The 11891-nt window shown below is 37.4% G+C and overlaps 2 protein-coding genes across 3 annotated transcripts; one reads left to right on the top strand and one right to left on the bottom strand.

Moving 5' to 3' along the window:
- Window positions 1-696: 696 nt before the first annotated feature.
- LOC128013759 (achaete-scute homolog 1b-like) lies at window positions 697-1827 on the bottom strand. The gene has a single exon (XM_052596965.1). It carries the CDS (start codon window positions 1301-1303, stop codon window positions 779-781), a length of 525 nt encoding a protein of 174 aa, XP_052452925.1. The 5' UTR covers window positions 1304-1827; the 3' UTR covers window positions 697-778.
- Window positions 1828-6050: 4223 nt separating this feature from the next.
- Window positions 6051-11699, top strand: LOC128013744 (interferon regulatory factor 3). 2 transcript variants are annotated; one of them, XM_052596937.1, is made up of 9 exons: window positions 6051-6207; window positions 6653-6812; window positions 7058-7226; window positions 7305-7384; window positions 7553-7604; window positions 8801-8935; window positions 9225-9614; window positions 10836-10951; window positions 11042-11699. In XM_052596937.1, exons 1-9 carry the CDS (start codon window positions 6191-6193, stop codon window positions 11186-11188), a joined length of 1266 nt encoding a protein of 421 aa, XP_052452897.1. In that variant the 5' UTR covers window positions 6051-6190; the 3' UTR covers window positions 11189-11699. The 2 variants fall into 2 exon arrangements, with proteins under 2 accessions (XP_052452897.1, XP_052452898.1); XM_052596938.1 differs by having other exon boundaries at window positions 6081-6207; window positions 6656-6812.
- Window positions 11700-11891: the final 192 nt, after the last annotated feature.

Here is an 11891-nt window from a genome sequence, read left to right as displayed (position 1 = left end):
GACGTACGTATAAATAGAGCAGATTTATTTATAAAACATTTGGACAAAATATATTTGTTAAAATCATTTATGTACACTACTAAGAATGGACAAGTGCATTGAAAAAGTCCACCATGTATGGTTTCACAGGAAGAACTACATCTACAATACAATTTTGATAAATACAGATCGACAGATCAACTCTTCTCCAGTGTTAAAAGCAACTTAGATCTAAACGGAACAGTTATTATTATCATTACAAACAATCTAACAGCATTCATCATCACAAAGAGGCCGTTGTGCTCCACTTACAAAAATATATCTTCATCTTTAACAATACAAACATTTATTGTACAAATTTCAACGTAGGTCCTTAAGCAGACCTGGTAGTTGGTTGTAGGTAGTAATAATAATCAATATTCCCATTAACTTGACATTCTTAGGGAAGTTGGTCTCATCTAAACGGCATCAGTTGTGTCAACATATCATGCCCACAATTGCACTTATGAAATGTGTTCATCCAGTCAGACTTGTTTTGCAATTGTAAAGCTCATCAGCCCCACTGGGGCTTGAACCTGCAACCTTTTCCAGCTTAACCACTAAGCCACAGCGTCCCAGACTGCTGCCCATCGAGTCAACAGCTGAATCTGTGAAGTTTACAAGAGTCCAGGTTTGTTTGGAACACAGTAGCTGGTTTCTAGATCATCTCGGACCAGTAACAAACCAGCAACCACTTCCATAATCTGGGTTTCCCAGCAGTCACGTGAAGGAAGGTTTGGGTGAGGATCGTAAAATCTCATCAGTAGCGATCAAACCAGGTTGTGAAGTCCAGCAGCTCTTGGTCCTCGGAGCTCAGGTGCTCGTAACTCCCTTCATCGGATGAATACGAGGAGTGTGGCGACTCGGGATCGGCCGAGTACGCGTTGGAGAGCGTCGGTGACGGAACGCCGCACTGGAACGCGGCAGAAATCGCGTCGTGCTCGTCCAACAGCTGCTGCAACGCGCGGATGTACTCCACCGCGGAGCGGAGCGTCTCCACTTTGCTCATCTTCTTATTGGCCGCGCCGTTGGGGACGTGCTGGCGCAGCGTCTGGAATCCCATATTGACCTGTTTGACGCGGTTCCTCTCGCGTTCGTTGCGTCGCGCCACCGCGACGGGCTGCTGCTGCGGGATGCTGTATCCCAGCCCGTTAAACGCGAGCCTCCGCTTGCAGCGCAACAGCTCCGGCGATCGCGAGCGCTGTCTCTTCAGCACCTTCGACTTGGTTTGCGCGCACTCTTGCAGGATGAGAGACGCGTCGCATGCACTTTGCGCAGCATCCATGGTTTTTTGGCAAATCTTCTCGCACGACAAATCCAGTGTCACTGTCACAAAACTAGCGACGCACGACTCTCGCGCCCTTTGCGTGATGTTGTGGTCCCTCGCTTCTGCTACAAACTTTGGCAGCTCTCGGCTTTTTCAACACGCGTCGGACACCCCACCCCCTCTGAAGACGCACGCTTCTCGCGCGGGACTCCGCCCGCCGGGTGACGCTCCGCGAGCCGGGCGCGTGGCTCCGCGAGCTCAATAAACAATCGGACGCTTTCACTGCGCCAGCACGCGCGGTGTGCTCATTTGCATCCCAATATCCGCAGCCTCAAAGCCCATTGGTGGATTTAAACTGAATGAGAAACCACAAAATGTGCGAAATAAAAGGCGAATGGCTTCATAGATGCTTTTGAAAATAACAACGAGTCTTTAAAGGGGTTCGGTTTAGATTTGTTCTCTTTTGGACTAACAAAAATACCAACGTACAGAAATGTGATAAGACATGTATTAGAATGCATGTGAAAAGCATGGACTGATTACTGCTAATACTGTGGCATAAAAGTCGGTAACACTTCATTTTAAGGTGTCCTTTTTACACCTTCCACTTACTATTATAAAAACAATAGCCGACATTATATGCATAATTACATACAAGTAACTCTAAACCTAGTGCTAACCCTAAGTAGTTAATATTTCTCAGTAGCCTACTTAAATGTATAATTACACTGTAACCAAGACACCTTAAAATAAAGTGTAATCCAAAAGTCTAATGAATGCTGTTGCTGACTTTGTTATATAAAAATATGGAAGAAAATGCATGAATATGGCATCAGTACTCAAACCGGACTAAACCTGATGATTGCAGTTGCACGAGCTAAGAAGAGAGAGAAAGCCTGATGAGTTCACTATGTTGCTTACAATTGATTAGTGAGTTAGCAATAAGCAACTAATTAATCGTGAGAATCGGTCGCTATAGGATACTTAAGTGTTAGCCTTATTATTATTTTAAAAATCAGCGCGGTTTGTTTTTCGTTTATTTAAAAAAGAAAATTAAAAAGTCACGTGATGAAATCTTTCTTTGTGACTTACAAATGGCCATTTGCTCTAATCAGAGCTGAACGCTTCAGACAGACGCACCCAGCTGCCCTGCAATTAGTGTGTCACTACAAATAAAAAGCCACCTCTGAATATTTTATCTATTTAGCCCAGATCACACTATATTTTATATTTTATTAAATACAAACTCACTGAAAGTGAACAGAATACATATTCAGTCAAAACTACTCAAGGCAGTCTGTTGTTTTATTTGCTCGTCTAGCTGTATTTAATGCTTCATAATAGCTGGAGCAGTAGAACTATAAGGTGTATAACAGGTGTATGGCGGAATCCTGCTCCCTCTAGAGGTGAAGAGTGGCACTATACTTTCCAAAACTTTTGTAAAAGTCTCTTTAGAAAGGCCTTTTGCTCCTGGTACTTCATCAAAAAAGAAATCGCTAATACATTATCATAATGATCGGATTTTTAATTTATTAGATAAACTAACAATGGACAACACAATGTTTAAAGTGTTTAATTTAATGTTTTTTTATTCAGAGATGCAAACAGGAAAGAGGAAAAAAGACGAGAACTGCGCAGACCGGGGTATGCTCCATACGGAATTTAATTGAAAGATATGTGCATGCTCATTTGTACTTACTTATATATATATATAAGAATTGAAAATTCTTGTCGCAAAATAGAAAAAAACAAATCCTATGTATGTTATAAAAGATGCTTTTTTAAGTTTACTACATGGTTGCTTGCATTTAATTATGCATAATTTATTGTTGTTAAAATATAAGTACATGAAGCGTTAAAACTGTTGTGTAGAGGTTTAATCTCCAGTAGAGGGCAGCAACCACTGATCATTACTAACTCTTCAATGATTCAACAAAAACACAGCTGCATCTCAATCAATTAGAATGTCGTGGAAAAGTTCGTTTATTTCAGTAATTCAACTCAAATGGTGAGACTTGTGTATTAAATAAACTCAATGTACACAGACTGAAGTAGTCTTTTGTTCTTTTAATTGTGATGATTTTGGCTCTCATTTAACAAAAACCCACCAATTCACTCAACAAATTAGAATACTTCATAAGACCAAAAAGAAAACAAATTTTTTAGTGAATATTTGGTAGAGACACTTTACTTTACACTTTTTTTACTTTTTAATTTACTTTAAACTTAACACTGGACTTCAAGCAACTTGGGCTATGAGCTTCTGCACCCTTCCTTCAGACTCCAGGACCTTGGTTTACAAATCAAATACAAAACTTGCTCTCATCTGGAAAAGGGGACTTTGGACTACTGGGCAACAGTCTTTGTGTGGTGGCTCTTAATGCCCTGACCCCAGCCTCAGTCCATTCCTTGTGAAGTTCACTCAAATTCTTGAATTGATTTTGCTTGACAATCCTCATAATACTGCGGTTCTCTCAGTTGGTTGTGCTTCTTTTTCTTACACACTTTTTCCTTCCACTCAATTTTCTGTTAACCTGCTTGGATAAAGCACTCTGTGAACAGCCAGCTTCTTTCTAATTTGTTGAGATAGTGAATTGGTGGATTTTTGTTAAATGTGAACCAAAATCATCACAATTAAAAGAACAAAAGACTTAAAGTCAGTCTGTGTGCATTGAGTTTATATTTAATACATGAGCTTCACAATTTGAGCTGAATTACTGAAATAAATGAACTTTTCCACAACATTCTTATTTATTGAGATGCACCTGTAACGACAGCCCACATTCGTTTTATGCAGCGCTGACATCATACGACACATTTTAATCCGTTAAAATAGTAAATCACAGGACCGGTAGAGTAGTTCTGGGAAGGTTTGGCTGTAGTTTTGTCCAGATGTCATTCCAGTAATGGTGTGCTGAATAGGCCTACTGTAGGTTTTTATTTCCATGCAGCCACAGGTGTCTTAAACTTTCTCAGTTTTTCATGAAATCGTAAAAAAGGGAAATGAAAACACCCATTATTGCTCGATTTTAGGCGAGGGCCCGTGTCAGCGGAATCGAGTCAAGAGACTTTGGTATTGGGGAACAACCTCACGCCGGAGGAAGGCTCTTCCGAGGAGTTTGCAGAGAGAAGTGCTCCAGTTACCCTCAGATTCAGTTCCTTTTTCCACCCCTAATAACAGACACATGCAGTGAAAAGTGCAGTGAACGTGTAATATTTATAACAGCGCTGTCACCGTTCCCTCAGGTTCCTCTCTTACAGCTGTCGTGAAAAATAAAGGACAGATTGAGGGCAGAAACTCAAACACCTGTTAAAAAAAACTGATAAAACTGAAACTGCGGTCTCATAACCACAATGTGTCATGATTCCAATTTAATCATAGTGTTGTTCAATAAAATAAAGCTGATAAAGTATACTGAATGAGTATAGACTTGATGACACTTAAACTTACTTATTACTAAGCATTTACAATCACTAACATATAGCGCTTGTCTCTGTGTAACAACATAGCCCCCCGCCCCCCCCCAAAAAAAATAATAATAAAAATGAATTCATTATCATGACATGCATCCAAATCTTTATGACCTTCAGTAGAATGCAAAAAACAATTGATGTCTTTTTCTTAATACAGTTAAAGCCAGTGGGGTCCAAATAGAGTGTTTTGGGCCACGTTGGTTTTGTGATGAAATAGGCTTCAAACAGAGTGAACATAACGATTTCATTGAAATTAAGCCAACTATTATTATTATTTTTTAACAATGCAGTCTTAATTGAGTAGGTTTAATTGCCTACTTGGAAGAAGAAGAAGAAGAAAACTAAGCGCGTAAAACTAACATGAGTCAAGGCTTAAAGCATATTAGTGTGCAGGCCTTGAGGTAAATCACTGTGGTTCAACGGATTTACAGCTCATGTTTACCCAGAAGGGTGGATGTCATAACTAACGTAATTCCATTGTATTAGTACAAGTAGCGAAACTTACCGTGCAAAAACACTTCCACTGTCAACTGTAAACAGTTTGATGAAGCAGATTTCTGCTGTGTACTGCGATGAATACGCGAAATCTGCGTGGGGAAGGTTTTCGCGCCCTTTTCTCTCTGAATGACTGGATTTGGCCAAACAACTGTAAATGTGAACGCACCTTTATAGTAGTAGCCTGATTATACAACATTCTGTAGGCTATGTAGTTCAAGGACTTTCCTCTTTACGGTATAATGTGCACAACAGCTGACGTATGCCCTAAACCTTTTGATAAGATATTATGATCACAATAAATACCCAGCTGACACACAATGCAAGAGTCACGTAGGCTAATTGTGTTGGATGGACCAGTAACAAATAATTTTTTTGAATGTTAAATGGCTATATAAACACGTTCTTAACATTCCATGATTTAATTTTTGAAACTTTCTTTCTTTTTTTTTTCTTTTTTTTTTACTTTCACATTTGCAGAACTCTATTAGGCTATTAATGCTGTGGAGCATGTTTTTTTTTAATTGGGTAAATTTTCCAGCAATAGCCTATTATGAAATAGTATGATCTAATTTTTTATTCGATGTAAAGCTGAATTGTCAGCATCATTACTCCAGTGTCACGCCATCCTTCAGAAATCATTCTGGTTTGCGCAAGAAATGTATTGTATTGTAAGGACAGTGGACTATTATTTTAAAAGATGTTGCATCGCCAGACTTTACCTTAAACCGGATGCGATGATGCAAGAAGACGAATTAATGGAATATGTCACTTTTATTTTCGTATACTCGCTTACTCTCGGAATTCACTGAACATGATGAAACACGCCCCCTACTGTGTGACGCATCTGTGACGCGTCAGTGTGTATAAAACACAAGAGAAACACCAAATCTCTGGAAACTATCAAGCAGTGGAACAGCTTCAGGACCTGAAATCATGGCAGCGATACAGGGGTAAGATCATTACATTATTGTCATAAATATACAATTTAGTATGTGTCTCAAAACCAATACGCGTTTTCACAAGAAGCTGGGCGAGGCGCATTAAAAACGCGACGCGCACGGACACTAAAAAACAAACAAAACGTCCGTTTGCTGCATGTGTACATAGTAAGGAGTTTTTGACTGAGTTAATTTGGAAGTCCTGCTATAAATAATGCGCAACTATGCATATAGCTAACTAGGTTTTTAGATCCAATTGTGGTGCTACATATGAGGCAATTTAATCTTATATCAATATATTTTTTTATTAAAAAAAACTTTTATACCTTAAAAAACGTCATGAATGTAAATTGTATAGTGCATAATAACAGCATATGATGAAGTCATTACGTTGCTTTCTGTCTAATCTATGGCTCTATTTGAAACCCATTGTTTTTTTGTTTTGTTTTTTCTCAAGAAGTGCAATCGCCAAACCTCAGTTTGGCCCATGGCTCATAGAGCAGGTGGAAAGTGGGAAATATGAGGGATTGTGCATGATAGGCAATGACACATTTCGGATCCCCTGGAAACACAACTCACGAAGAGACCTCGGGGACGACGATGTTAAAATATTTAAGGTAACTTGCGTCACAATCACCTTTGGCATGGTTTCACTTCTGTATCAATGATTCATGCCGGTAAAGCTGGAGGAGATCTCCAAAGAGGGCGGGATTCCCAAAAGGAGTGCCTGTTGAGTAGAACCCCGCCCCTTTTGACTTTAATGTTTGATGTTGCATGCCATTCACACCTGATGCATCAATGCATTTTAATTATACTGACTTAAAATATTCATGGGCTTTGTTGCAATTTTGGTGTTTTACAGGCATGGGCTGTGGTCAGTGGGAAGATCAAAGAGCACCCTAACGACAAAGCGAAATGGAAGACAAATTTCCGCTGTGCGCTTTCTAGTCTAAAAAATTTTGAGATGTTAGAGGATCACTCCAAAGATCCGGTCGACCAACACAAGGTCTATCGCATCATCCGTCCTCAAAGTGAGTTAAACTGCATAATCTGCACTTGTCATGGGGAAATGAGTTGATTAGAAACCCAAATCTAATCTTGTTCTTCAGATCACCAAGAGGTTCAGAGTGTAGAGCCAGATCAACTTCCATTCATTCCTCATCTCTACAGTATGTCTGATGAAATGGAGGTAAGGCCAAGATTTATGATTGGCTGTTGACATGATCATTTGTATATAATAAAAGAATTATAATTTTAGTAAAATATGGAAAAAATTTAAAATGTTAAGTTATAATATTAAAATAATACAAAAATGTTTTTAAATATATAATAAATCTATATATTATGTCTAATGCAGCAAGAATTGCTCAGCCAGGTGGAGACAATGGATCTAAATCATCATCACGCAGGTAAAATCACTATGATGGCTATATTTAGGGTTAGCGTTTCAAACAAACCATGATTTTGCAACTAACATCTTAAGGTGTGGTCACATTTATTGTAGCCATGTGAATTTTTGTAGGTTAAGTCCAGTCTTTTCACTAAGAATCTGCACTATACTACGCATTGTCAGTTAAAAAAATTAATAATATTATAATACATTTGTGACGATATTTGTATAATTGTGGTGGCACATTTACTATTCTTTTACATTTAAAATTTTACAAATATATATTTTTTTTATTGATTTATAAGACTATAGCATTATTATATCTTTATCATTATAGTATTAATACTTTAAAAAAAATTTGGGTGGGGAAATCCAGTCATTCTGAAATCCGTACAATCGATTAAATTACAGATCCACACAATTGAGATTTTCGGATTTAAAAAAAAATTAAAAACCGAACTTAAATATGTATTCTTATAGTAACACTATTTAAAATATTTGCATCAAATAATCCCCACAATCCAAAATTTTGCACAAAGGTGAAAGAATTCCTAAGCTTAATCAGCTAAAAAAAAAAAACTTATGAAAAATATTCCAATAATATCGGTTCTCTGTGACGGACGGTATTTTTATGGTTGTGGTGTCACCTATTATTCTTTTAAATTAAGACTTTTAAAACCATTTTGTTATCGTAATATTCAAATTTTTCATGGTTGAAATCCAGTGATTTCGCTATGAATCCACACACATAATTATTATTGTTATTGCAATAATATAGTTTCTAGTATTGTTACAGTTGTGGTGTGACCTCTACTATTGTTTAAAATTTAGAATCAATTAAATTGCGATCACTTGTGTTGAAGTTCACGCGGATTCGTTGACCAACAAAAAGCTGCTTGCTTTGAAAGTGCATTTTTTTTGTGTATGGTGCTTCATGCATTGACAACAAACCTTTTTAGCTTTTTTTTTTTTTTTTTAAGTGACCACACCTTTCAAATCATCAAAGGAACCAAAGTACCCATATATGGCAGTACTCTAAAAACTAACCAGAAAACTTTAGCAACACCATAACACTCTGCACATGCAAACACTACTCAAATTACACAACATTGTATTAGCAAGTTTTGTTTGACAGCAGGAAGAGAGATAGATGGATTGGCTCATGTTTTGGCATATTCGGAATATACCAATATACAACATCATTTCTATTTTTAGAAACCCAACCATGGGAAACCTCTTCCCAACAAATCATTCCGACCACCTCGAGCAACTACTTTGAGACTCCCTACTCAGATGTTCAGCCCTTTCAGAATAACACACCTGTCCCAGACCCACAACTCTACACTACAGGTAACCAAGTTGTTTTTTCAGTCATAACTTATGGAAGCGAAATAGCGCAGACACAATGAAGCCTTCCAGAGTGCGTAGCGCATGCTATCAAATGGCTTCCAGTACTTTAAAAGGCTAAACATTTGACTGTCAGTGTTTTTTATTGTTAATCAGCTGGAAAAGATGTAAAAATTGGTTATTCAACGGTATTGTTACTCTGTGCTGTTAGCTTTTAGTTGTAACGTGGACCGTGCCTATCTTTTAAACTTTGAATGATTTCTAAAACTATGGCCTATAATGTTACTTCTAGTGCAGCAAAGTAACCTTCCAGGTCTCTGGGACCTGGAGATCTCGATCAACTACAGAAGAACAGAAGTTTTGAAAACTCGCCTGTGTTCGCCACTCATTAATTTCCACTACCAGTGCAACCCATCTGAGCTGAGAGGAGTGCCAATCTGCTTCCCATCCACTGAGGGTCTGATCGATCAAAGACAGATCCAGTTAACTAACCGCATCCTGGACAGCATTCAGAGAGGCCTGCAGCTGGAGGTAAACCAGTGTGGCATCTTCGGCTTGCGTCAGGACCAGTGTAATGTCTTTGTCAGCACCAGTGACCCGTCTGAGATCCAGAACCCACAGCCCAGAAAACTGCATCAGAACACCAGAGAGCTTCTACTCAGCTTTGAGAAGTACTTAAAAGGTATGAACGAATAGAAAGGTATCATTTGCGACAATTGACATCATTAGGCACTTTTCAACAACCATGGCAAAAAGCCAATAAAAAAAAAAAACATTGTTTTCTTCAAATTTTCATAAATTGCAGCATATTTCAACCCTGTTACCATAGAAAATTAACTTATGGAAAATACATAAATCACTAACTAAAAAAGCATTTGGTCCAAAACTAGCGTACACCTTCTGAGTGACAGATTTATTCATGGGAAAGCACTGTATGCTACCCTGTTTGGCATTATTTTGAAATTAATTTTATATTATAAAATATAGAATGTATAATACAGTCATTTAGAATAACTGTTAAACAATTCCTTTCACTGTCAATTTGCCCCCCCCCCCCCCAAAAAAAAGCATTTTCAACCCTGTTACCATGATTGTTCCCCATTACAAAAACAGAATATTTTTTAAAATTGTGATTATTTAGGAAGTGATATGATTGGGCCCCTTCTACAGCATGGAAAGAAGACAAGTAAAAAAATATAATTCAGTTTTTTCCCCCAAACTTTTTCACAGAATGCAGAATTGACTAATTAGCCTTCCACACTGTTATCCTAGATATTTTGAGGAAAAACAAATATTTTTATTGAATATATGGATGTTTATAACATGTTTATCACTAACCACAAAACCAGACTTTGGTCCCAAAGTTGCTGAAATCTAATGAGTGAAAAATTAATTTGTGGAAAAAAACTTGTATGCAACCCTGTTAGTTTACAATTATTAAACTTATTCCTTACATAAAATAAATGTATAATGTATAAATGTAAATTTATTGTCACTCCTTTCACTGATAAATTGAAAGAAAAAACATATATTTTCAACCCTGTTACCATGATTGTTCCATGGCTGGAAGACAAGTTAAACACACACATCCCATTTCAATTTTTCAACCTTCTCACAAATTGCAGTATTGAGTGCTTAGCCCTTCAACCCCGTTACCATAGTCATTTTGTGGGGGTGAGAATTAATTTCTATCCATGAATTTAAGTAGTTTACAGAAAGTGACAGAATTTTTTACCAAATGCGTAACAAGCTCCAAACTCGTGCTTTTAAAGCCTTGTGTACACTTTACTAATGGAGTTTACCAATGGAGTATCCTGAAATTCAGTTAAAAATAGCCCAGAACAACCCAAGCTGTAATGTAATTCATGTTTCCAATCTGATTCAGATATATATATTTTTTCAGATCTGAAAGATTTTACAGAGAACAAACGGGGATCTCCAGATTACACCATCTACCTATGCTTCGGAGAGAAGCTTCCAGATGGAAGACCCCTGGAGAAGAAACTTATTACTGTCAAAGTAAGCATCACAAACAATACCAGAAACACATTTTGAGTTATTGTTGTGTTTGTGCTTCAGCGTTGTAACGTATCTTTTCCATCTCCACAGGTTGTGCCTCTGATCTGCCGTGTATTTCATGAGAAAGCTCAAATGGATGGAGCATCCTCTCTTCACAGTGAAAACATTAGCTTGCAGATCTCCCACAACAGCCTTTATGACCTTATAAATTCTTTGGGTTTGCCTTCAGTGGCCTAATGCAGCTTTTTTCAACATGAAATCAGCCAGCTTACATTCCTTATCACACATATATAGAGAGAGAATTACATTTTGTTACTGTTATACTTAAGCACAATGCAAACTGAGAGAATTGTCCCGAGGTGATTTCCGTGGGGCTTTCAAAAGTCTTGTAATTGCTCTGTAATTGCTGGTCACTCTAGTTTAATAGCGATCTCACTGAAACTGTATTGTTCAAATGACCTGAAACATTGTCTTTTTATTTCCTAATGAGAGCTAGAACCTCATTTTAATACCCTGTCTTCTAGTGAAGAATCTTTCACCTTTCGCCCAAAGGGCTGCACTTGTATCGCTCCTTGTCTATCGCTTTCTGAATGTAATATCTGGTATCATTAAATGTACTATTATTTAAAAACTACTGTTTGTTTGTTATGGGTGCCATCTTATTAAATGATGCTGAAGCCAATACCTAAAGATGGACTGTGTATAAAAATGTTATGCATATAAAACGTAATAAACATATACAATATGACATATTTTGTTATTAATATACTATGTAATACTTTTAAATACACACACACAGACACACAAGTGTCTTTAAATTTCAAGACAGTGAATAAAATATAATTATACAGCACAATTCATTAAAAAACATAAAAAAAAATTCCAAAATGTATTACTTACTGTATATTAATCATTCAATATTCACCCATTTTTGGACCAT

This window comes from Carassius gibelio, chromosome B25, assembly GCF_023724105.1.
Source record: "Carassius gibelio isolate Cgi1373 ecotype wild population from Czech Republic chromosome B25, carGib1.2-hapl.c, whole genome shotgun sequence".
NCBI lineage: Eukaryota > Metazoa > Chordata > Actinopteri > Cypriniformes > Cyprinidae > Carassius > Carassius gibelio.
Note: the sequence above shows the minus strand (reverse complement) of the source record. Positions and strands in the feature narration are given on the sequence as shown.

Coding starts and splice junctions, on each gene's coding strand:
- LOC128013759 (XM_052596965.1), bottom strand. CDS start 1,303: ATGGATGCTGCGCAAAGTGCATGCGACGCGTCTCTCATCCTGCAAGAG.
- LOC128013744 (XM_052596937.1), top strand. Junction 7,605..8,800: donor TCTAAATCATCATCACGCAG/GTAAAATCACTA, acceptor TTCTATTTTTAG/AAACCCAACCATGGGAAACC. Junction 9,615..10,835: donor CTTTGAGAAGTACTTAAAAG/GTATGAACGAAT, acceptor ATATTTTTTCAG/ATCTGAAAGATTTTACAGAG.